This window comes from Macrobrachium rosenbergii, chromosome 55 (assembly GCF_040412425.1).
Source record: "Macrobrachium rosenbergii isolate ZJJX-2024 chromosome 55, ASM4041242v1, whole genome shotgun sequence".
NCBI classification, from domain to species: domain Eukaryota; kingdom Metazoa; phylum Arthropoda; class Malacostraca; order Decapoda; family Palaemonidae; genus Macrobrachium; species Macrobrachium rosenbergii.
In genome coordinates this window covers 65,970,655-65,994,235 of record NC_089795.1, presented here as the reverse complement: position 1 = coordinate 65,994,235, position 23,581 = coordinate 65,970,655, and the positions used below count along the sequence as shown (strand labels likewise).

Below are 23,581 nucleotides of genomic sequence, written 5' to 3'. Positions count from 1 at the left end.
ACAAATGCCTCTTGGTTAGATGATTGCATGATATCACATCCTTATGTGTACATTCTTAATGAAAAAAATGCATGTGAATATGTAAAGCATATGATGTAAATGTTTAACAGAAACCCAGTTGATAGACATTTGGGGTTAAATGTGATATTTTCTTGCCAAGTAACAATAGTGAAAAGCGAATTTGGATATGAAGAGGTAGATGTGTTACACACACACATACACACTCTCTCTTCGTCTTTAGCATTAGAGGCAATCAAGTTATGAAGAGAAGACCATGAAGAAATAAAAAGTAAAGAAAATTAGTCAAATTTTCAAAAGACATAAAAAAGGACTAGTGCACTCTGTTACCCCAGCCTTTTGAACAACTAATACCTCAGGGGAAGGGCAGACTTGATATTTTTGTGGTTTTCAGGGTAATAAAAAGAAAACGTAGGTCAGATATTTACTTGATGAATAATTTCATTTATATATACCTTCTTCATCTACATCATTCCCAGACACTCCACTCTCTTGTCAGACAGATAGATGATTACTTGCTGACAGCATGCACCACTATGGGTGTCAGGTACCCATTATTTGCTTGCAGTATTGTCAGCAGCTGAGCAGAATTCCCTAGACTATATCATTTGTTGTAGGTCTGTCTGAAGTTGTTTTTCCAGCCAATAATTCATTATTGTTCATTTACTGAATTCTGTCTTTACCATCTTCTCCATGATAAAGGTATTTTCTGGGCTCGACCTGTGTCACCCAGTGAAGTGGTTCGAATAGCACTCATTTCTAGGCATAAATATTGCTAAATATACCAGAGAAAAGCTATCCACAATGCCGGGTTACTACCCCGGAGCGAACACCATAATGGTGTCGGTATGCACTAAGGTGAGCGGATTCCACTATCACAGGCCTTCGCCCAATAGATCTCTCTATTCTCAAATTCCCAAATTGGATGAGCATAAACAAAGGTTGCCCACCCGCTACCTACTCAGGGCGTCATCACGTGACGCGTGTCGACATTCCAATTTTAGCACATCAACATAGAACACGTGAAATTTTGTTTGGTGATTGTGTTCTTTATTTTGGCAGCTCATCATGTCTTCCACTGAGATTTTCTCACCATCTAAGTTGAGTACTAATTCTGGTTGGATTGTTTTAATGCAGAACATCGTATTTTTTGAATTGTGCGTGATATTGTTTCCAGTATAAACAGTGCTGCGTCACTTAGCCAGCGTGGAGCTGTATGTTTGCCTCTTCCCTGTTTTTAGACCTTCAATCTCAACTTTTTGATAAATGAACCAATTCTCTAGTTTTATCTATACTCCATTTGGTTTGGAGCTATTTGAGAATTTACCGGGTCGCTGGTTGGGGATGAGAAATCGAGTATTAGCCTCTTCGTTGTCGCGAAAGCATTAGGCCCCCATTTTCTGACAAATAGAATTTGGGTCCTTTTATTGATCTCTTCTCACCAGCGATCCTGGTTCCTTCTCGATGGTGTAAACTATTTATTCATGATGATAGCTGTTATGTACAAAGAAGGATGACATATCTATTCCTGGATTAAGTTTGCATGCGATTCGGCATCAGGAGGCCATTTTGGGTACCTTACGTTACCAAAATAATGCATATTTCTAGCCTTCCCTGTCGTCGGATCAACTATGCATTTATATGTATTTAGATTTGTTTTATCCTTGGTTACCCACATCACGAGTGTTATCTCTTATATTTTAGTTGTTTTTGCTGGGTAGTTTTATTTCTAATATAAGGTAGTTAACTAGCCCCTAACCTACCTAGGCTAGGCATGACAGTGCTCTTACATTTCCATGTTCAGGCTACCTATCTCTCCCACCAGTCCATTAGGTCTTTGGAAGGTGAGTTAGCCTAGTGCGAGTTCCTTTAGTGAGGGGATCCTTACTTCTTATTTTTGCCTCCTGACCAAAATTGTTCCAGTCTTGGAGGTGGCTGAGCTAGGACGAGGTCCTTCTCTCCCCACACCAGTGGCATTACCCCCTGGCCTTCTGACTAGACCAAGAAGCTTGGTTTTTGGAGAGTAGGCTGGATCATTTAACTCCATATTCTCGTGTATGTAGCTAGTCCCCGTCCTTTTACCTTAATGATTGGAATTTGGTGACGTCACCTGTGTGTTGTCCTCGTAAGAGGAAAGCCGTTCGCTTACGTTCGGCACCCCTGTGGCAGATGGTTATAGTCGCGCCCAGGGTGCTACCCACCTGACCGGTCGCAATTCACCGGGTTTCAGCCGCACTACCTTTCCCATGCGGGCGTGTTTCAAGTAGCTTCGCTTCTAATTGCTTTAGTGGTTTGAAGTAGCTGGAGTGGTGAAATATTGTCCCGTGAATGCATGATAACAGCTAGGGTATGTTGTTAGAATTCACTTTTCTGCCGGGCTAGTCTGATTTTTGTTGTTCTTATCCAATTAACACTTTGGTAGATATGAGTCCGCGGTTGTTAGCGGTTTCCATTATATGGTTCCGCTCTGGGGCGATTGATAAAGGCCATACACTACTCGCCACTGTTACACCATCCCCATAATTTAAGACACAATGAGGTTTCGGGTGACTATTCACGGCGGAGTGTCATAGAGTACCTGCTTATAGCATTTATATATCGAGTTAAACATTCGTCAGTTTAAGCAATGTTTTAGAATTTGCTGCCGGGATCAGTCCCGGAGGGGTTTAACCTTTTGTTTCATATGTATCATCTCCCATAAGCTAAGTTAAAGTATTCTCTCGCCGCCAGACCTATTCCGGCGTGTCTTGCTTTAATGATACTCGCCTACCATCATTCCACTTACAGATGGTAATGCTTGTCAGGAGCCAGGTGCTCGGCCGTTCTCCAGCAATCATGCGGACACGCAGGTGCCGCCGCACTCAAGCTGTGCAGTGCATGTTGGGGACATGACCGCTTGGCACCGGATGGCTGTGAAGTTTGTTACGCTCTCTACGAACTGGCGTCCGATGTGTCGTCTAACCCAGCAATCCGTGCATTTCTGCGCTTGTCGACCCTGAAGACCTGAGGTGGCGATTTGGGGAATGTTGCGTCCGCAACCCCTACGTGCTCTTGGAGGAGATCTGTAATCTCCTCTACCCTGGTGCCCGGATCTCCGCCACATTACCGGTGGAGTTGGCCACTCCAATCATTGAGAAGATCAGACTAGAAACGCAACCTCCCAAGACGGCTAACCTGTGCGGAGAGGTGGCAGAAGAGGTGGCGGCTAATAACATCCACATGGAGCCCATGAGTGTAGATGACCATCAGGTAGAAGGTAGGGTGGTAAGTGAGGCAGGCGAGGTTAATTTAGATAAATTTCCTCTTCCTTCCAGGGATTTCCAAAACCAGCTAACCTTGGGGACAGATCTCGGTCTGTTATGCCCAAGGTGAAATCCCCTGAAAAGAAGGACTTACCAAAGTCCTCTAGGCCTCAGGTCTAATCTGGCCAGCTCCCTCTGGAAATTCGTCACTGCTCCCAAACCGTGTGCGCCTCCAAGTAAGGCTACTCCCCCTTATAAGGGTCAAGGTTCAGAGATTCAAAGTCTAAGTCTCCACAGCCTGGCTTTGACTCTGAGGTTTTGTCGATCTGCTAATGCAGAAAATCGACTCAATGGTAGAAGCTAGGCTAAAGGATCTGGTCACAGCCAGTCCTCGGAGAGTCAATGCAGTCATTGGCACAAAAGGCAGGCCCAGGAAAGCTTGCTCTCCGGATTCATCCGATCCGGAGCAGCACAACAATCCTAAGTTGTCCCGGATGCCTCCAAACTGCCTCCCTTTGATAAGGGAAACCCATTGGCGACTGGCCTTGCATGCTCCCCTGCATGATGGCACACTGACCATTGAGGGTTTAGGCTCGTGCGCCTGGAGGAACTGAGTTCTTTCAAGCCGACCTAGTGCCTCCCTATCCAGGCTTTGCCAGATTAACGGAAAAAAACCTGGGTTAGTCTGATAAGGTCCCTAAAGAGACAGTCATCTTCCCAAGGGACCAAGCTGAATCCACCCTGCTGCGCGCTCTCACAAGTTGGGAGTGCGAACACGGCTTACCCCTTCAAGGGAAGTTTTACGATGTTCTCGTTGGACGCCATTCCTACCCCTTGCACTACCAAGATTACGGAGTTGACCCTTCAGGCGGGCTAGATGGCAAGCCTATGCCTCAACCCGGGAAACAGATTCTACTTCTCTTCTCTTCCCGGAGATTCGGTGTGTTGGGAGCTCCGGCAACCTTACGGTGGGGAAACTCGATCCAGTCGCCTCCACCCTATTCAGCAAGCAACTTCCCAGAATTCGGAGGCTCTGCTCAAAGCAGAATTTGAGGCCGCAGGTTGAGTCGCTCCTGCACTTCAGTCACCATCTCAGAGGTAACGGCATTGGCTTATAATGATTTAACCTCTGTTTCAGGTCCTCACGAAGTCGTTACTGGCTTCCTTCCAGTCGGACCTTTATGACTTGGTGATAGCCAGACAGAACTGCAGGAAACACATCTTCGCAGAGGCCACCATCAGGCATGAGCCCAATAGACTGGTGAAGAGTTCTATCTGGGGACCTAACCTCTTTCCAGAGGACGAGGTCAATAATGTTATGGCGGAGGCAACTAGAGCAAACCAGAGTCTCCGCTCTCGTTGGGGCCTTCCTTTCAAGAGGAAGTTCTCTGAGACCTCCGGACCTCAACCTAAAGAAAGGAAAAGGTTCAGGAGGTTCCAGGGCTTTAAGAAACCTCAAGCTAAAACAGTGCTTCAGGCGGTACCGGTCTCACAGGTTGGCCAGCCTTCTACATCTAAGGCACAACCTCAGCAGCAGTTCGTACTGGTGCAGCCGGCTCAGCAAGCCTCTGCGCCAACCTCGTGACGCCCCCAGCTTTCAACGCCTCGTTTGAGAGCCAAGGGACATTTCGAGGCTACAATAGGCATGCGAGGGGAAGCAGAGCTAGAGCCACCTACAGAGGTAGGGCAGCATCCAGGTCCCTCTCACGTGGAAGAGGGGGTCGTGGAATCAGAGGAAGTAGGGCCTCCCCCAATCAATTAGACACCCCAGGTAGGCGGGAGATTACATCTCTTCAGGGACCATTGGACCTTCAGCCCATGGGCTCACAGCATAATCTCAAAAGGTCTGGGATGGAGCTGGAGCAAAGGGCCTCCTCCACCAGTCAGGTTCTATCAACATCCATCCCAAGACTTACAGGACTTTTGCAAATGGAACTTCTGCAAAAGAAGGCAATAAAGAAAGTCAGACACTTGAAATTTCAAGGCCGTCTGTTCAGAGTTCCAAAGAAGGACTCAGACAAACAAAGAGTAATTCTGGACCTGTCTGTCTAAATTCATTCATTCAATGCGACAAGTTGCGCATGCCAATCTCTTGCAGGTGCGGTTCCCTACTTCCCATTAGGCTGTCACCACCTCTATAGATCTTACAGACGATATTTTCACGTCCCGGTTCATGAAACTTCTCCTTTACCTGGGGTTCAGACTAGGAAAACAAGCATACTCGTTCAGGGTCATGCCATTCGGCTCAACATAGTCCCAGAATATTTACCAAACTGGCAGAGACAGTAGTACAAGAGCTGCGGACTCAAGGGGATTATGCTGGCAGCATATCTGGACGATTGGATAATTTGGGCATCCAATGTCAAGGAATGTCAAGAGCAACTTACATAGTAATCAACTTCTTGAGTACCTGGGTTTTCCAAATAAACAGAAAGAAATCCCGCCTAGTTCCAGCCGCTCAATTTCAGTGGTTGGGAATCCAGTGGGACCTAAGCACACACAAACTGTCGCTACCGCCAGCAAAAAGGAAGGAAGAAGCCAAAGCTACCAGACAGTTCCTCAAAAACAAAAAGCCTCTCAGTCAGTACCCAGGAAAGGATTCTGGGCTCTTTCAGTCTAGCTTCAGTAACAGACTTGCTGCTGAAAGCCAAACTGAAGGATATAAACAGGGTATGGCAGAAACGAGCCAACAGCAGGAACAGAGACAAGTTGTCTCTGATTCTGCAGATATTGAGGAAAAGGCTTCGACCATGGTCGACAGTCAAGAGTTTGTCGAGATCAGTGCCTCTCCAGTTTCTCCCTCCTTCACTTGTGATCCATACGGACGCCCTCTTTAAGCGGTTGGGGAGGGGATATTCCCAACTCAAGAAAGTTCAAGGAACGGGTCGACAGTATTCCGCCAGTTCCATATCTACATCCTAGAGGCAATGGCAGTATTTCTAACATTAAAGAAACTGGCCAGCCAGACAGATTCACATCAGACTGGTGCTGACAATACAGTAGTGGTGCATTGCCTGAACAGGGAGGCTCCAAGTCGAACCATATCAATCAAGTAATGTTCTGCAATTTTCTCCCTAGCAAGGAAACATCGTTGGCACCTGTCAGCCACCCACTTGGCAGGTATTCGAAATGTCATTGCAGATTCACTGTCCAGGGAGTCGTTCGGATGGATTTGCCTTCAGGTACCGGGTCTCCAGGTAGACCTGTTTGCCACAGAGAGCAACCACAAGCTTCCGTGTTACGTGGCTCCCAATCTGGATCCTCTAGCTTATTCCACAGATGCGATGTCAATCGACTGGAACAGATGGGCAAAGGATCTATCTGTTTCCACCAATAAATTTGTTAATGAAAGTTTTACACAAACTCAGATCATTCAGAGGTCAAGTGGCACTAGTGGCACCCAACTGGCCGAAGAGCAGTTGGTTTCCTTTACTGCTAGAGTTGAAGCTCACGCACAAACATATCCTCAACCCACAGTTGACACAAGTAGTGCAACTCGACTGTGTCAGCTTCCTCAAGAATTCTGAATGCCCTAGCTTTATGGACTTAATGAAATTTGCAGCACAGAAGGATGCTAACATTGACCCTAAGTAATACATTATTCATAGAATCAGATAAGAGAGAATCTACTCTCAGACAGTATGATTCAGCAGTTAAAAAGTTAGCATTGTTTTGAGGGAATCTGAGGCTCATGAAATGACCACGAACCTAGCGATCTCCTTTTCAGATCACTATTCGAGAAAGGATTGGCCACTAGTACTATTACTACAACAAAATCTGCTTTTTAAGAAAAATATTTTTACATGGTTTTAATATTAATCTTTCAGATTCCTATTTTTCGTCAATTCCTAAAGCATGTGCTTGCTCTTAGACCAACAACCCAGTCCACATACGGTTTCCTGGTACTTAAATGACGTACTTAAATTGGCATCAGACACTGATAACGGTTTATGTTCATACCTGAGTCTGTTAAGAAAAACATTATTCTTGTAAGTCTAGCCTCAGGAGCTAGAATTTCTGAACTGTCAGCTCTTTCTAGAGAGCCCACCATGTTGATTTCCTCCCGTCAGGTGAAGTTCTGTTGTCTCCAGACCCCAGTTTTCTAGCAAAGAACGAAAGATCCACAGAATAGATGGTCTCCTTGGAAGATTATTCTCCACAGGATCTGTCTTTATGTCCAGTCAATGCTTTAAGAGCTTATTTAAATAGAACATCTAGAAGAACTTCAGGCCCTGTTTTTGTTAGGGAAAATGGAGGTAATATTTCCTAAGGCCATCAGGCAACAAATTCTTTATTTCATTAAACAAGCAAACCCGGAGTCAGTACCTGGTACATGATGTTAAATCTGTGGCCACCCCCTCAACTAACTATTTCCATAATATGAATTTTGATGACCTTAAAAATATACGGGCTGGAAATCACAACAGTATTTAAACGCCACTATCTTAAGTCCCTAGAGGCTCTTAAATATTCCACAGTAGCTGCAGGAAGTATTGTTCCTCCTGATCCAGCTCAAGATTAGTTTATGACTGTTCCTTGTCCTTTTGGTTTGTTACCCTCGTTTTCCTGTTGGTGTAGTCTCTAGCCTACCTGCTTCGCCTACTTGCCCTATGTCTAGCCTTAGGTCAGATCTGCTTCACAGCCTGACCAATACACGCATCTAGTTACCTTGTTTTTATTCATTTTTGTTAGCCTTAAGTGTCTTGGTTTGGTTAATTTTATAATTTAGACTGTGTGCCTCATAGTTTTGAATTTGTGGTTGATCTTATAGCTTGAGAATATTAAAACACAGTAAAGTTTTCTCTTAGTTTTATTTAGCTCCATTAAAGTAATCTTTGATGCACCACCAAGCTCTTGTATGGCGATTCTCTGTTACAGTTTCACTGGGTGATTACAGGTCGAGCCAGAAAGGTATTTTGACAAAGGAAAAATCTATTTCTGGGGGAGGACCAGGTTTACCCAGTGACCCATCCTGCACTTTCTTTCCCACCCGGGTGATATACCAAGCTTGGTGGGTGCTAATATTGGGATGGCGGCGTCACGTGATGACGCCCTAGTGGGTAAGCGGGTGGGCAACCTTTGTTGCGGCTCATCCAATTTGGGAATTTGAGAATAGAGAGATCTATTGACGAAGGCCTGTGATAGTGGAATCGCTCACCCTAGTGCATACCGACACCGTTATGGTGTTCGCTCGGGGTAGTAACCCCGGCATTGTGAATAGCTATTTTCTCTGGTATATTTTGCAATATTTATGCCTAGAAATGAGTGCTATTGGAACCATTTCACTGGGTGACACAGGTCCTCCCCCAGAAATAGATTTTTCCTTTGCCAAAATCCCTTTTTTATGTACTTTACCATGTAGTTATTGATCTCTAGGTTTTCTCTTTGGTTCACTAGCTATGCTTTAATAAGTTGTAATTGTAAGTACGTAATATGCTTTTATTTTCCTAGAACATATTGTATAGGTTTTTGGGAGAGTCCAATGTTTTTCTTCAGTGAGATTAAAGTAATTTTTATTTTAAAAATATGTAATGTTCTGAAGTCAGGCAATTTGCTTTATAGTTTTTACTGCTAACTATTTAACAAGGGGTTATCCAGTTACAGTACTTAGGCTGTAAATAATAATACTGCATATGCAGAGAGTAAGTTTAATTGTCTTAACTTCTTTATACTGTATTATGGAATTGCATTTGTTCTTCTGAACTAATTTATTAGACATAGCTTTACTGTTTGCTGATGGTCTTACCCACACCAACTTAATAGATCTTGAAAGAAGAAAGGTCTTGCATTGCATGCCAGACCACACTCCACTCCCCCTGGATGCTGTGTATTATTCCTCAGTGACTTTGCAACGAGTTGATTTGCTGTTGTGCTTCCTCGGGAGTATCACCTTATTTTTCTTACAAGAATAGAGAACTGTGTCTTCATATGGATGACCTTGAGCAAAAGCTGGTCTGATAATTGGAGATTGGTAATAAATAGTTAACTAGCAATACAGTGTGTGAGCAAGGGGTTGGGAAATACACCTACTCCCTCACTGAACATTGTCACTTTATTGGTGGCTGCTTTGCTGAATTTGACACCTTGCATTCCTCTTCACTATGGCTGTTGTTGAAGTTTTGCTAAGTACAGAATTTGTTAGGTTGATGAATTTAGCTTTCTTGTTTTTTTATTACAAATTTACTTGGTAGAATAATGATACCTGATGTTTCTTCCACTGGTAAGCATAATCATTGTAGATGTTCAGAACATGAATGAGAGTATGAGGAGTTCATGTCCCATTGTGATGTTGCACTTTGTTCTTATTGTTCTACAGAGATCGGCTGTTTATGCTGTCTCTGAACTGCATCAAATGCCCAGTGTTGACCTCTGCTCCTGCAATTGGGATGGCATCCACCTATTTTCCCCTTATTCAGTTTGCTGATAATCAAACCTTTGAGAAGACTGCTAAATTTTTGTGTACTGCATGGTCAAATAATATGCACTTTGGTGGCATTTTTAAGGTCTGATGTGACTTAACTGATTTTGTAGCAGTCTCAGATGACTAGTAGCACAGGCATTATCGCAGCACCCTTAGTCATCTCGGCTCAGTCTCAACTACAGCTACAAGGACTGTGCCTACATGAAACCAGATCTCCAGTTTTCAACTTTTATGTAGCCAAGAAGGAAGCTGTCCTCAAGGATAGTCTTATGATAAATAGACAGATCATTATGAAAAACCTTCCAAATAAATGGTTTAGTTGAAGAATTTTGGTAATTTTCAGAAGATAATGCAAGGCAGGACAGGTAAGAGCGAGTACCTTCATAAAGAATATTGTCCTTCAATCACTGTTTATCATCTTTTGATTATTCTTGTACTCACCTTGGATGCCAGTACTCACCTTGGATGCCAATATGGAGAGAATCAATCTGACATACAGACAATTGTATTTTTTTTTAATTATTACAAGAAGATATTGAAACCATTTTCTAAAACTTCTTCCAACTACATTTACTATTAGGCATTCCTTCCAAAATTCCTTATTCCTACATCCTCCCAGTTGTTACTTGGTTTGTTTCCATATATTTTTCAAAGAAACTAAAACCAAATTAAAAAATGTTTTCCTGCACAATCTTGGATTCATTGATTCCTTGAGTAAATCCCCATTCCTTTTAAGATCTTCATATTAGTTTCCATGAGCTCTCATACATCCATCAGACCTAAAAAATCTACAACATTTACAGTTGGCTTACCTCATGAATAGTGATTTAGGTATTATATATATAGGTGATATGGTTATAAAAAAAATAATTTTGTGCATAGTCAAACCTCGGATTTCGATGCCCTAGATTCTGTACATTTCAGACTTCGTTGACATTTTTTGTCGTTGACATTTTTTGTTGAAATTTTGACTCGGGTTTTGTACATCCGCTCGGAGATCGTACACCTGGAAACGCTCCTTTCAGGGCCCACCGCGTGACTAGGCCCCGTACCGAGCACCTAAACAAAGCATCCCATGTGCTCTCATGACCCAGCTTGCTTTTGTTTCTCGCTGAATGAGCATCATCTCTTGGGTTATTCCTCACCACCCCATGTGTTCGTTGTTTTTTTGTGCTTTTTTCATTGAGTGCAACTGCTAAATAAGCCATCATGGGGCCAAAGAAAGTTCCGAGTGTCAGCCCTTTGGTTAAAAAAGGCAAGAAACAATAGGATTTAAGAAAGAATTCGTAGCAAAGTACAAAAGTGGCGTACGCATGGGTGATCTCCATATCAAAAATCAGTTCCATCCTAGCGAAGAAAAAAGAAATCAAGGAAACTGATGTTGCGAAAGGGGTAATTCCATTAACGAAACAGAGATCACAACTAATCGAAGATGTTGAGAAGTTGTTGTTGGTGTTAATCAACAAAAAACAGTTAGTGGGAGATAGTGTGTCAGAGGCGATAATTTGTGAAAAGCAAGGATGTTGCATGCCGATCTCACTAAGAAAATGCTTGCAACAAGTGCTGCTGTTAGTTAATTTAAAGCCAGCAGAGGCTGGGTCGAAAAATTCAAAAAGCGAATGGGCATACATAGTGTCGTAAGGCATGGGGAGGCTACGAGATCCTACAAATGTGCAGTCGAAGAATTCATTGAGGAATGCAAGGAATATGTAAAGGCAGAAGGATTCCTCCCCCAACAAGTCTTCAGTTGTGATGAAACAGGCCTCTTTTGGAAAAAATGCCAAAGAGGACCACGCAGAAGGAAAGTGCACTGCCAGGACACAAGCCTATGAAGGATAGGCTAACTTGCTTGTTCCATGGAACGCATCAATGGGGATTTCAAAGTGAAGCCCTCATTGGTTCATCACTGAAACTCCTGAGTGTTCAAGAAAATCAGTGTCATCAAGAATAAATTGCCTGTGATGTGAAAGGCTAACAAAAAGGCATGGGTCACAAGGCAAATTTTCATTGAGTGGGTCAATGAAGTGTTTGGCCCTGTGGTGAAGAAATACCTCCTGGAAAATAACTTGCCAATCAAGTGCCTCCTGGTAATGGACAATGCTACTGCTCATCCTCCAGGTTTGGCAGACCAATTGTTAGACGAGTTTAAATTCATCACAGTGAAGTTCTTGCCCCCTAATACCACTCCTCTCATCCAGCCCATGGACCAGCAGATCATTTCAAACTTCAAGAAATGCTTTGAAGTGACCATGGACACTGAATTGACCCTAAGAGAGCTCTGGAAGGATCACTTCAGTATCTACAATTGCATAAGCCTTATAGATAGGGCTTGCCAGGAAGTGACTTCCAGGATAATGAACTCTGCTTGGAGAAAATTGTGGCCAGAATGATACCTCGAGAAGGATTTTGAAGGATTTATGGCTGACCCTGACGACCCTACACCTGTTGTGGAATGGGCTTGGATGTGAGTGGTGGCAAGGATGTGGAAGAGTTAGTGGATGCCCACAGGGAAGAGCTAACCACTGAAAAGCTGCAAGACCTTGGCAGTAACATCAACAGACGGCAGAAGAGGAATCAGTGGAGAAGGAGGAAGAAAGAGGGGATAATGTGCCTATTTCTGAGTCCAGCCCCATGTCAGCCGGGTGAAATTCCATACTAACACGAATTTCTAGGTATAAAATGCTAGATATACCAGAGAAAAAGAGCTTTCAGGAATGCTGGGGTTACTACCCCAGATCGAGCTTCCTAAGGAAGACGTCGGGTATAACCAAGGGTGAGTGAAAGGATCACAACCACAGAGCTACACTCGAGTAGATATCCCCATGTCAAAACTCCCCAAGAGAGCGAGCCGTTACAGCCCCCACGCACAGGCGTCCGGGCCAGGCCGCGACACCAGCGCCACCTACATCATTCCATTTTTCTAGCACGTGATCATCATCACCAGGATTTTTGTGCTTGTGTTATTTTGGGTGTTTTTCCTGCTTTTTCGCCATGTCTTCTAGCAGTTTCACCATCTCTAAGTTAAGTACCATCTTATTGTGGGGTTTTTCGATAAGTGTGCTGCATCAGTCCGTATTTCACAATTATGAGATTGTTGTTATGACAGCCACGCCGTCCCTAGCCAACCATGTCGCATCGTGAGGTTACCCCTTCAGTCTATTCTGTCTGGGTTGTTCTTGTCGTTATATTACTTATCTTTTCCCCGATCTCTTCCTGGCGTGTGTTTCCTGGGCGGGTGTTTTATTGGAGTTTTGTTTAGTATAACTGACCCCCATGGCGAGTTCCCTCTATAGGGTTCCCGCTATTCCCTCGCTAGGCTTCCTCCGGGATGAGTTTACAGGTTGGTCTTACTTATTTACCATTATTATTATTATATAATTGGCGTTGGTGCTATACATATTGTTGCCTCTTCGGGTAGCGCCAGCTCCATTGTCTGCCGCTCCTCGGAGCTAGGGCTACGACTCGCATGAGCACATTATTCTTGGAATATATATATTTATGTATATTGTGTTTAATTGTGATGGTTTTTATATTGTATTGTGTGTGGGTTTTTCTCCTTGCCTTTCATATTGTTAGGCTCGTATTGCTTCCTGACCTCCCGCCTCCTTGTAGGTTAGGCGTGGGGCGGATCATCAGGTTGAGGGAGTTTTGTTGCTGTTTCCTCCAGTGGCCGTATTGGGGTGGCAGAGTGAGCCCCTTTGTCCTCCCCTTCTTTTCGAAGGAGTAGAGTTCATTGGGTGTGCCTCCTCTAGGCTATAGTGCCTTTTTTTGCCCCCTCTTCTCGGTCCTGGTTGGTTCTCGCACAGAATTTCTCTCCTGTTATTCCCTCCCCCTTACTCCCTTTCTAGCCTAGGCCATACCTAAGCACGGGCGCTTACCTCAGGCTTTGTCTAGGCAGGAGTCGGGCGTTGAGTCCTGGTCGCATCCCTTCCTCAGGAGTAGGCTTGTCCTGCCAAGCTTGTATTATGTTTCTTGGCGTGGCGTGTGATTGCAGTCGAAATGGGTGAATTACTTTCCCTTGTCTCCTGTTTTCGCCTATCTTAGCCTACTCCTCTTCCCTACCCCACCAACCCTCCCTCCCCTCATCTCAGGCCAGCTCTTGCCTATTCTCGTGCGGGTGACGCTAGATGGCGTTTTCTCCGAGTTGGGGACTACCTCTGGTAGAGAGATCTGCTCCCTCCCAGAACTAGTCCCGCAGCACTGTGTTTGTTTTGATGTTTTCGCTTGCCACTTCCAAGATCGAGCGGGTTTCAACATTCTTTCTTTGTTCTGACCACTCTCCGTCGAGTTGCTTTGGTTGGGTTGTTGGCGCTACTCCGCGTATATTATACTTGGCCTTGCAATGACGGGTCGCCTCACCCACCTTTGTTTCTCTGGCGATTCGAGATTGGGGGAGAGAGAGAGGGATACCTCTGGTCTCCGGAGGTGATTTTTTCATTATTACCATCACTTGTATCTTATATATATATTTATATTATCTGGCGGAGTGAGCTTCTCACCCACCACTACACTTATTTTATGTGTTTTATTGAGTCCGGTGTTCTACCTGGGGTTCCGCGTCTTTTGCTGGCAGCCCTTGTGGTGGGTCCCTGTTGTCTCAAACCTTCCATTCCGCGGGAGTATTCCGGCGATGAAGTATCTTGCCTTCCACTCTGTTTAAGTTATGGCTTGCTGGTTTCGTCTCTGAGGGGGTTTTTCTCCGCCGGAGCATTCCGGTAGTAGGTGGAAATACCCCGCCTTCCAGCTTTAGGTTGCTTAGAGTGGTAGGTTCATGTACTTTTACACTTACAGACTGTTCGTTGTGAGGAGCCGGGGTGCACCGCTTCTCTCCAGCAACCGTATGGACATGTGGTGTGCCGGACCCACGCTGGCTGTGCGGTCCGGTTGGATGACCTCATTGTTTGGCACCCCGACGGCTGTGAGGCTTGCTTCGCTCTGTGCGCCAGCATCCAGGACGAGTCGGTAAGATATAGCTTCTCATTTCTTACGTCCCTCATATCTGTGTAGTGCTTATATTGTTTTCAGGTTTATATTTCGTTCAACCCTAATCGTCCGTTTTCCAGGCGGACGAGTCCTCCAAGAAGACTTCCTTGAGTCTCTCCGCGCCTGGGTGGCTGGGTTCGGAAGAAATGTACTGTCGGGAAGCCTTATGTCCTCGACGCCAAGTTGGGACCTGCTTACCTCGGTGCCCGGGTGGCTGCTGCGGTTCCCGAGGAGTTGGCCAACCCCATCATTCAGCAGATCCGGGATGCGACCCAGCCACCCCAAGAGGACATCCTTTATGGGAGGTGTCGGAGGATGTCGCTCTAGACTTGACCTGGAACCGATGAACACAGAGCCAGACCAAGTAGTAGGTAGTAGGTAAGTGAGGTTGCGGGGTGGGGCGCTTTTGATTCCCCATCTTCCTCTGTATCTTCTTTTTCAGGCTTTGTTAAGTCTTCCACCTTGGGTGACAGGGCTCCATCAGCTGTCCCAAAGTTGAAGCTGAAGACTTCATGGAAGGCGAAGGGCTTTAAGTCCTCTCTTCCAGGAAAGCATCTCTTTCCCCCGCCGAAGGCTAAGGTCCCGTGCACTGTAGCCTCCGGAGCAAACCTGGAACCTCCGGGCAAAGCGCGAATAAGAGGGCACCAAGACCAAGCCTCCTCGCCAGCCTGCCTTGACCCTGAGGCGTTTGCAAACTCGCTCCGAGAGGTTCTCGGCGGAGGTCGAGTCGGAAGCTCTCCCAAATATCTGAGAAGCTTCACAGCCATGATAATGTACTGGGAATGGCTCGCGGAGCCTAACGCGGTATGTTATCCCTGACACGGCTGATCTCCTCCTTTCGATGTCGGGAACCCTTATTCGGCACGAAGATACATTGACTGTTGAAGGTCTTGGCACGAGACGGTTAGAGGAACTAGAGTTTTCCCTCCCGATCTCCTGCCTCCTTACCCAGGCTTCAGTAGGCTGGGACGGAGGAAGCCTGGCCTTCGGACAAGGTCCCTAGAGAGACAGTGATCTTCCCTAGGGACCAAGCTCAGTCGGCTCTCCCGCGCACTCTTACGGAGTGGCAGGCAGAGAACACCAAGCTTACACCTTCAAGGGCAGCTACACCATGTTCGCCCAGGTGATAAGTTGCCCGACTCCATGCATAAACAAAGTGGCTCTGGCCACGCTCGAGCATGCTTTGACGGCAACCCTTTGCCTCAATTAAGGGAGACAGACTCACATCCCTGGTATTCCCAGGGGTGAGGAGTTCTGGATAGACGCCCCGTCCACCTTTTCTTTACTGTGGGAAAGCTGGACGCACTGTCGCTCTACTCAGTTCAGCCTAACAGCTTCCTAAGCTCCCAGCTCCTTGTTGAAGGGCAGGGTTGAGGCCCGGACTAGGGCTAGCCCGGTCCTGAACTCCATCTGCCTCACAGAAGCGACTGCCGTCTCCTATGCAGATGAGCCCTTCTTTCAGGTTCTGGCTAAATCCCTGTTAGCAGGGTTTCAGGCACCTATTTGACTTTATGATGGCTAAGCTGGAATGCAGGAGATTCATCTTGCTGAAGCCACCATACGTCATGAGCCCTAACAAGCTCACTTGAAGAGCTCTATCTGGGCCCTAACCTCTTCCCAGAGGAAGAGGTAGCCAGTGTGCTGAGTGAGGCCAAAGTCGCTCGTTGGGGTATCTCAGCTTACACGCAAGACCCCAGAATCTGGCGACTCCCAGACTAAGTCTGGTAAACGGTTCAGGAGACACAAGAGGCCTCATCATCAGACAGTTGTTCAAGCTGTCCAGGTCTCGGCAGTCGCGCAGCCCTCCACCTCTTAAGGCTCATCCCAACAATACGTGCTGGTCCAACCAGCTCAATCCCTGCTGCACCCTCGACACGCCGCCTCACCGGCGTATTAATCCCTACCTATGAGGGCCGTGGGTTCTTTCCAATGCCTTAATAGAGTGCAAAGGGGGGAAAGAGGTCTGACCCTTTACAGAGGCAAGTCCAACACCGCCCCAAGAGGTAAACCTGGATGGTAGAGGAACAAACCGCTTCCTCCCACTGAGAACAGTCAGGTAGGTGGTCGTCTTTACTGGTTCAGAGACCAGTGGTCCTTCAGCCCTGGGCACACAGCATTGTGTGTCCAAAGGTCTAGGTTGGAGCTGGACCAAGGACCCCCTCCTCTGATCAGGTTTTACCAGCCACCCTCCAGAGTCCTACAGGACTGGTGGTGGAACTGCTCAACAAGCAAGCAATAAAGAAAGTAAGGCACCTCAAATTTCAAGGCAGGTTGTTCACTGTTCAAGAAAGACTCTGGTCAGCAAAGAGTGATTCTGGATCTGTCGCGTCTAAATCATTACATAAAATCGACAAATTTGATGTTTACGGTAGTGCAGGTGGGACTCTACTTCAGCGTGGAGCCGCACCACCTCTATCGATCTTTCAGACGCTTACTATCACGTCCCTGTTGCGCGGTGCTTCTCTCCGTTCCTGGGTTTCAGACTCAGGAAACAAGCCTACTCCTTCAGGGTCATGCCTTTTTTGGTCTAAATATTGCCCCAGGATATTTACAAAGCTGGCGGACACGGTAGTGCAGCAACTCGGTCCCGAGGATATCCCTAGCAGCGTACCTAGACAATTGGACTAATTTTAGGCACCAACAGTTCTAGAATGCCGGAAGGCCACGGCCACGGCCATCAACTTCCTGGAGTCATTAGGCTTTCAACTGAACAGAGAGAAGTCCCGCCTGACTCCGGAGTCCCGGTTTCAGTGGCTGGAGTCTCCAGTGGGATCTGTCTCGTACACGTTATCCTCCCGCCTCCCAAGAGGAAGGAGATAGCCTCCTTACCAGGAAATTCCTGAGAGACAAAGCAGCATCCCGCCTCGGCCCAAGAAAGAATCCTCAGTTCCCTTCAATTTGCCTCAGTGACGGACCTGCTCTAAAAGCAAATTAAAGGGACATAAACAGAGTGTGGCGGAGTCGAGCCAATGTCAGGCTCAGAGACAAGGTCTCCTCCATCCCCAGATTTTAAAGGCGAGACTAAGGCCTTGGTCCACAGTCAGCGGCCTGTCCAAGACAGTCCCGCTTCAGTTCCTCTCCTCCGCGCTGGTGGTTCACACGACGCCTCATTAAGCGGCTGGGGAGGGTATTCGCCAAAACAAAAAGTACAAGGAACGTGGTCTACAATGTTTCAACAGTTCCATATAAACACCTTGGAAGCTATGGCGGTATTTCTAACCTTAAAGAAAATCCGCCCCAGCCGGATTCATATCAGACTGGTGTTGACAGCGCCGTGGGTTCATTGCATCAACAGGGGCGGCTCCAAATCAGGTCACGTAAACCAGGTTATGGTAGCTATTTTCTCCCTGGCTAACAAGCACAGCTGGCATCTGTCAGCCACCCACCTAGCGGGGGTGGAACGCGGGTGGCGGATTCCCTGTCCAGGACCACTCCATTGGAGACGGAGGGTCTCTGGACGGAGAGTCTTTCAATTGGATTTGCCGCTGTTCCGGCCTCCAAGTGGATCTGTTCGCGACGGAGAGCAACTTCAGCTTCCCTGTTATGTGGCCCCTGAACCTGATCCTCAGGCGATGCCACGGACGCAATGACCATAGACTGGAACAGTTGGGAGAAGATTTACCTGTTTCCGCCAATAAACTTGCTGTTGAAAGTACTGCACAAACTCAGGTCATTCAAAGGTCAACTGGCCCTGGAGCCTTTATTGGCCGAAGAGCAATTGGTTCCTCTACTTCAGGAACTCGGTTGCAGAGTCTTCGGATTCCCAATCCCAAACTGACCCAAACAGTACAAACCAAGACTGTGTCAGCTTCTCAAGAATTCAGAATGCCCTAGTTTTATGGACTTTATAAAGTTCGCAGCTCAAAGGGGAGCAACATTGACCCTGTTAACACTCTGTTTTTAGAATCAGACGAGAGATTCTACTCTCAGACAATATGACTCAGCAGTCAAGAAATTGGCTTTTTTGAAGGCATCTAAAGCCCAAACCATGACTACTAACCTAGCAGTTACCTTCTTTAGATCATTGTTTGAAAAAGGCCTTGCCCTGGCCACTATTACCACAGCTAAGTCAGCCCTGAAGAAGGTATTCTTATATGGTTTTAAAATTGACCTTACAGATTCTTACTTTTCATCTATTCCTAGAGCATGTGTGCTCGTCTGAGACCCGTATCGCGCCCACATTCTGTTACGTGGTTCCTCAATGATGTTCTTAGTTAGCATCTGAGATTGACAACTCTCAATGCACTTATTTGGATCTGTTAAGGAAAACTTTATTTCTGATTAGCTTGGTTTCAGGTGCCAGAATTTCAGAGCTGTCGCTCTTCTAGAGGTGATGATTTTGTTAGTTTCTCCTGTCCGAGAAGCCTCCTTTCTCCTGACCATAGATTTTTAGCTAAAAATGAGGACCCTCAAGTCAGGTGGTCTCCTTGGAAGGTGGTGCCTTCCACAGGACCAGTCCTTATGCCCAGTCTATACCTTGAAGTCTTACCCTTTAAGAACTCCACAGTGTAAGTCCGGTCCTCTTTTTTATCAGAGAGAAAGGTGGAACTCTTTCGTTAAATGCAATAAGGCAACAAATTTGTATTTCATTAAACAAGCTAACCCGGATTCAGTCCCTAAGGTTCATGATATCCTGTGCAGTAGCTACTTCCACTAATTATTTTCATAATATGGATTTTTCAGAACTTACCAAATATACGGGATGGAAATCACCTCTAGTGTTTAAACTTCATTATTTAAAATCACTCAAGCCCTGAAATTTTCTACAGTGGCTGTGGGGAGTGTCATTCCCCACCTTAATTATCCTTTTATCCTTCCCCTCCCCATCCGCCTGCCTCATTTACTTCTCTGCCTGCCCTTCTGGATGATCATGCCTCACTGCCTTGCTCTCATATTGATATTATTGTCTTTTTATTATATTTTTGGTGACTGTATTTTTGACATGCTGTACTTTTGATTGTCTTAGGGTACTGGGCTGTTTTTATTTTGCTCCATGTACCCCATAAATTTTCTCTGTAGATGTCTCTCTTATGATTAGTTATAAGTTCATATTTACTCCTTATAATCTTAAGTATTATTGAATGTATTTTGCCTGCCATATTGTTTGGTGTATTGATTTTTGTATTCTACTTTTAAGGTCAGACATTGTATTTTCATGTTAATAATCATTTTTCATGTGGGAGAGATATTCTCATTAAATCCGCTTCCATAGCTTGTGTTTTTCTATTCAGATCACCTTATATTTCCTTGTAGTTTGCAGTCTTGGCATGATTCTCTATCACTATTTCACCGCTGACCGGGCTGGACTCAGAAAAGGGATTTTGACAAAGGAAAAATCTATTTCTGAGGGAGGCCCGATGTCACCTCGTGACCCTCCCAGAGTGGCTTTGCCCCACTTGCACATGCCAAGCCTGGGGTAGTGCTAGTCTGGAATGATGTAGGTGGCGCTGTGTGGCCATGGCATGGACGCCATGCGTGAAAGCACTAGTATCAAGAAAGTACTGTACTTTCTTTTTGTGAACAAAAGACCTTGCATAAGGGATCATTGCAAACCCTGAATTTGGTGTATAAATGATTGATGGGTCTGTATGTAAAATTTGGCAAGAAATCATTCTCTTCTTTCTTTCCCATTGTATATATCCCCTGCCTTCAGCAAATGTTTACAGCCTGTGTAATACAGAAATATTATCCATGTATTACTTGATAGGAATCCAGCTTGAAAATCATTCATTATTTTTCTCAAGTTAATGGGAGTGCCAAAATCTAGGCACATGTAAAGTTAGCCTTGCATGTTAAACTTTCATTTCAAATTATAATTTTTCATATAATTTACAACTGAATCCTATTGTAATCAACAGGTTATTGATAACTGTGCCCCTTCCGTGTGTATGGCCACTGGGTTAAGAAAGGAGAAGGCCAGGACAGAGCTGCGCTCTTCAGAACTGCCCCAAGTATGACTTCAGCCGTAACACTCATGATCCACCCCTCTCATCATGTCTTCAGCATAACTTATGACTTGTGTTTTTGTGTTTTGTATCCAAATGTTAAGAATTAAACATTTGTGAAGGGTCATGTGATGGGTAAGATATTATAAAGCCTGAAATATTTTTCATAGAGGCATTAGTTTTGATGTTTTGTTGGTTGCAATTAATTTTAAATCATGATAGGTAAAGAGTCATGAAAATTATATGTATGATTACAAGTACAGGTATTTATATGATGTCAAATTACATTATGAGTTCAAAAGTACTGCATTTTTGGGTAAAATGTTGAAGTTGTTTGGTTACAATTCTTATGCTGGAATGTTGGTGCAGCATTTTTCAGTATGTTTTTAGTTTTTTTTTACTTTCAATTTTACAAGTAACTTTATCCATATTAGTTTAATTAAAAGTTTTGTTTTCAGGAATTTTATAAAATTTAGAAAAAGCCATGAAACTGAGTTGTGCACAAACCTTGTTTAAATAACCGTACTGTACTAAGCTATGAAAAAATTGAGAGCAGTACCATCATAGTTTGAAGTGACCTGGTGAGAAATTTCTTCTAGATAGAATATTGTGGTGATTTTTAATTTTCATTTATAATTTTATCTATGACTGCTTTCACAAAGTATACAAATGAAACTACCAAATATTCTATGTATTTTGTGAATGGCACCATGATATGTTTTGTTTGGGCTCCAGGTTATTTGTACATTTATTATGTACCCTTATAAAATAGAGGATGTACTCTAAACTAGTCATTGTATTAATTTCAGTGGTCTTGGTATATATTTTGCTATGGACGTATTTATTTCCTTTATGCATTTGAAATTGTTACAGAAATTAATTTGAGGACTGTTAATGTACATAATAAATTATTTTAAAATGGAAGACTTTAGGACAAGCCACTCATGGATATTTGATGAACTCCCAACAAGATCCAGTCCCTGTGTGAATAAAATATGGAATGGCACTGGTAGTTAAACATTTTTTTTTTGTGAGTGTCAAAATACAATTGGCAGTACATGTCAGATTTTTGGAAAAAAGTCAACTGAGGGAATTTTGTTGGAATCTCCATTTTCAATTAACCCAAAGATGAAATTTTTTAAAAAGTGGTAATTTAATAATTATTATTAATAAAGACAAAACCCTCAGGCTAGCCTTATAAAGAGCCAAATAAATTACCTCAGTGGTCTAGTCAAACTACAGGATAATGGCAACAAATAGTCATTCACATAAGAACATTTTAAAACTTTGTTGGTTTTGTAAAGAATGTTATGCTACATAGGTAATTTGCCTAAAATAAATTTCATCTAGAAATAAGGTTAGGTGTAAAGTTATTTCCCTTTGATTGACAGTGTGACACTATTAGGAAAATTATGGTTGTTTGCAAGAAAAAAGGAATTATGCAATAAAAACCACAATCATCAAAACTAAACAAGTGTGGAACATAAAATCCAAAGAAAACAAACTCAGACATTTGTCAGCCAGTGCCAAAAATACAGCACTATGTTCACACTGTCCATTGTTTTGTGGTACAGTAGAACAAATAATATAGCAATGGATGTTTGGCATTTGACAACTTTTGTTCTGGTTTGGCAAAATCATGAACAACAGTTGTGTGTGGAAATTTGAATGACAGGAAATGTCAGGTGCTGGTATGAAATGCCCAATTTTTTTTTTTTTTTTTTTTTTTTTTTTTTTTTTTTTTTTTGTGACTCAGGACCCATTTTTGCATTTGAATCCAGCAACACTAGAAATGCAAAGACAGCAGAAAGGTTAACAAGTCAGGCTTTTTATTGAATACAGTTGGTATTATTAAATGACAGATTTTAATATGAACAATTAATATGAACAATTAGTCACTGCAGAAATAATGGACTAAAAAATAAGAATAAAATTTTAATATCGAGCTTACAACTTGGCTGGAGTGTTTGCTTTTCTGGATGTTGCCTAATGTTCATGCCAAACATAATATTACATAATATTATAATGGTGCTGGAAACCAACAGTAATGAGCTAATATATGTTAGGGCCTTGAAATACATATGAATTGAACAGAGGTAGATCCTGATGTTTGAAAGTATTTTGGTGGCTAGAACGGATAAAGTGCAAACTCCTCAACCTGGCAGTTGAGTTGATAAAAATATCTAGTTTTTCTTGCATGCTGCAATTCATTGCTGACAGAGAATAAGTAAGAAGTTAACATACATCCAGTCATATACATAGTGTACATGAACAGTTATACTTATCTGGTATGAAATACCTTGGTTTTCCAGTGCAAATGCCTACATTATAAAACATAATCAAATGTGCAAGGACAGTTGAGGTCCTTTACTATATACACTGTATTGTTATTATAATTACTATGATAAGACATTGTGACTGCTTTGAAATATAATCTTGTCTCCAATTTGCAGCAAACAACAAAACCTATTACTGTCCATGTAGAACTATGTTTAAATCATGCTAATTTCACACTTAGAGCACATTCAACCCATGTATATTGATAGAAATCACAAGTTGATTGATGTTTTAATACTTAAATAAAATATAATTATCATCAGGTTTGTATAAAACTTCCTTTAACATACTAAAAATGACTGCAGTAAAAGCACGGACAATGAAAGTGAAGTGAAAGGGAGTATAAAAATATAAAAAAGTGACAAATGTTAAATGAGGATACAATGAAGGCAGTAGCAGTAATATCTTGTGTGACATCAGAGAAGAAATGTAGAGAGGAGACTTCAAGATGTATATGCAAAGGACAAATGGAGAGAAAAATAGTCTTCAGTTTCTAGTAAAGGGAAAAGCAGGTAAAGTTATATAAGAGGTTCACAAAAAGAAGAGAGAGGTTAAAAAGCAATTGGCAAGGGAAAAGAAAATATGGAAGGATGGATTTTGTATTAATGAACTGGGCTCTCTTAGATGGGGTCGAT

General features: G+C 43.7%; 1 protein-coding gene across 6 annotated transcripts in view; it reads left to right on the top strand.

Annotated features, from left to right (window-relative positions):
* The window catches only part of PhKgamma (phosphorylase kinase gamma), a 147,383-nt gene extending 124,175 nt beyond the window's left edge, over window positions 1–23,208 (top strand). For all 6 annotated transcript variants that reach the window (XM_067098777.1, XM_067098772.1, XM_067098774.1 and 3 more), the window contains one exon: window positions 20,523–23,208. In XM_067098777.1, the coding sequence (XP_066954878.1) occupies window positions 20,523–20,621 (99 nt within the window). In that variant the 3' untranslated portion in view covers window positions 20,622–23,208. The remainder of the gene's footprint in view (window positions 1–20,522) is intronic.
* The last annotated feature ends 373 nt before the right edge of the window (window positions 23,209–23,581 follow it).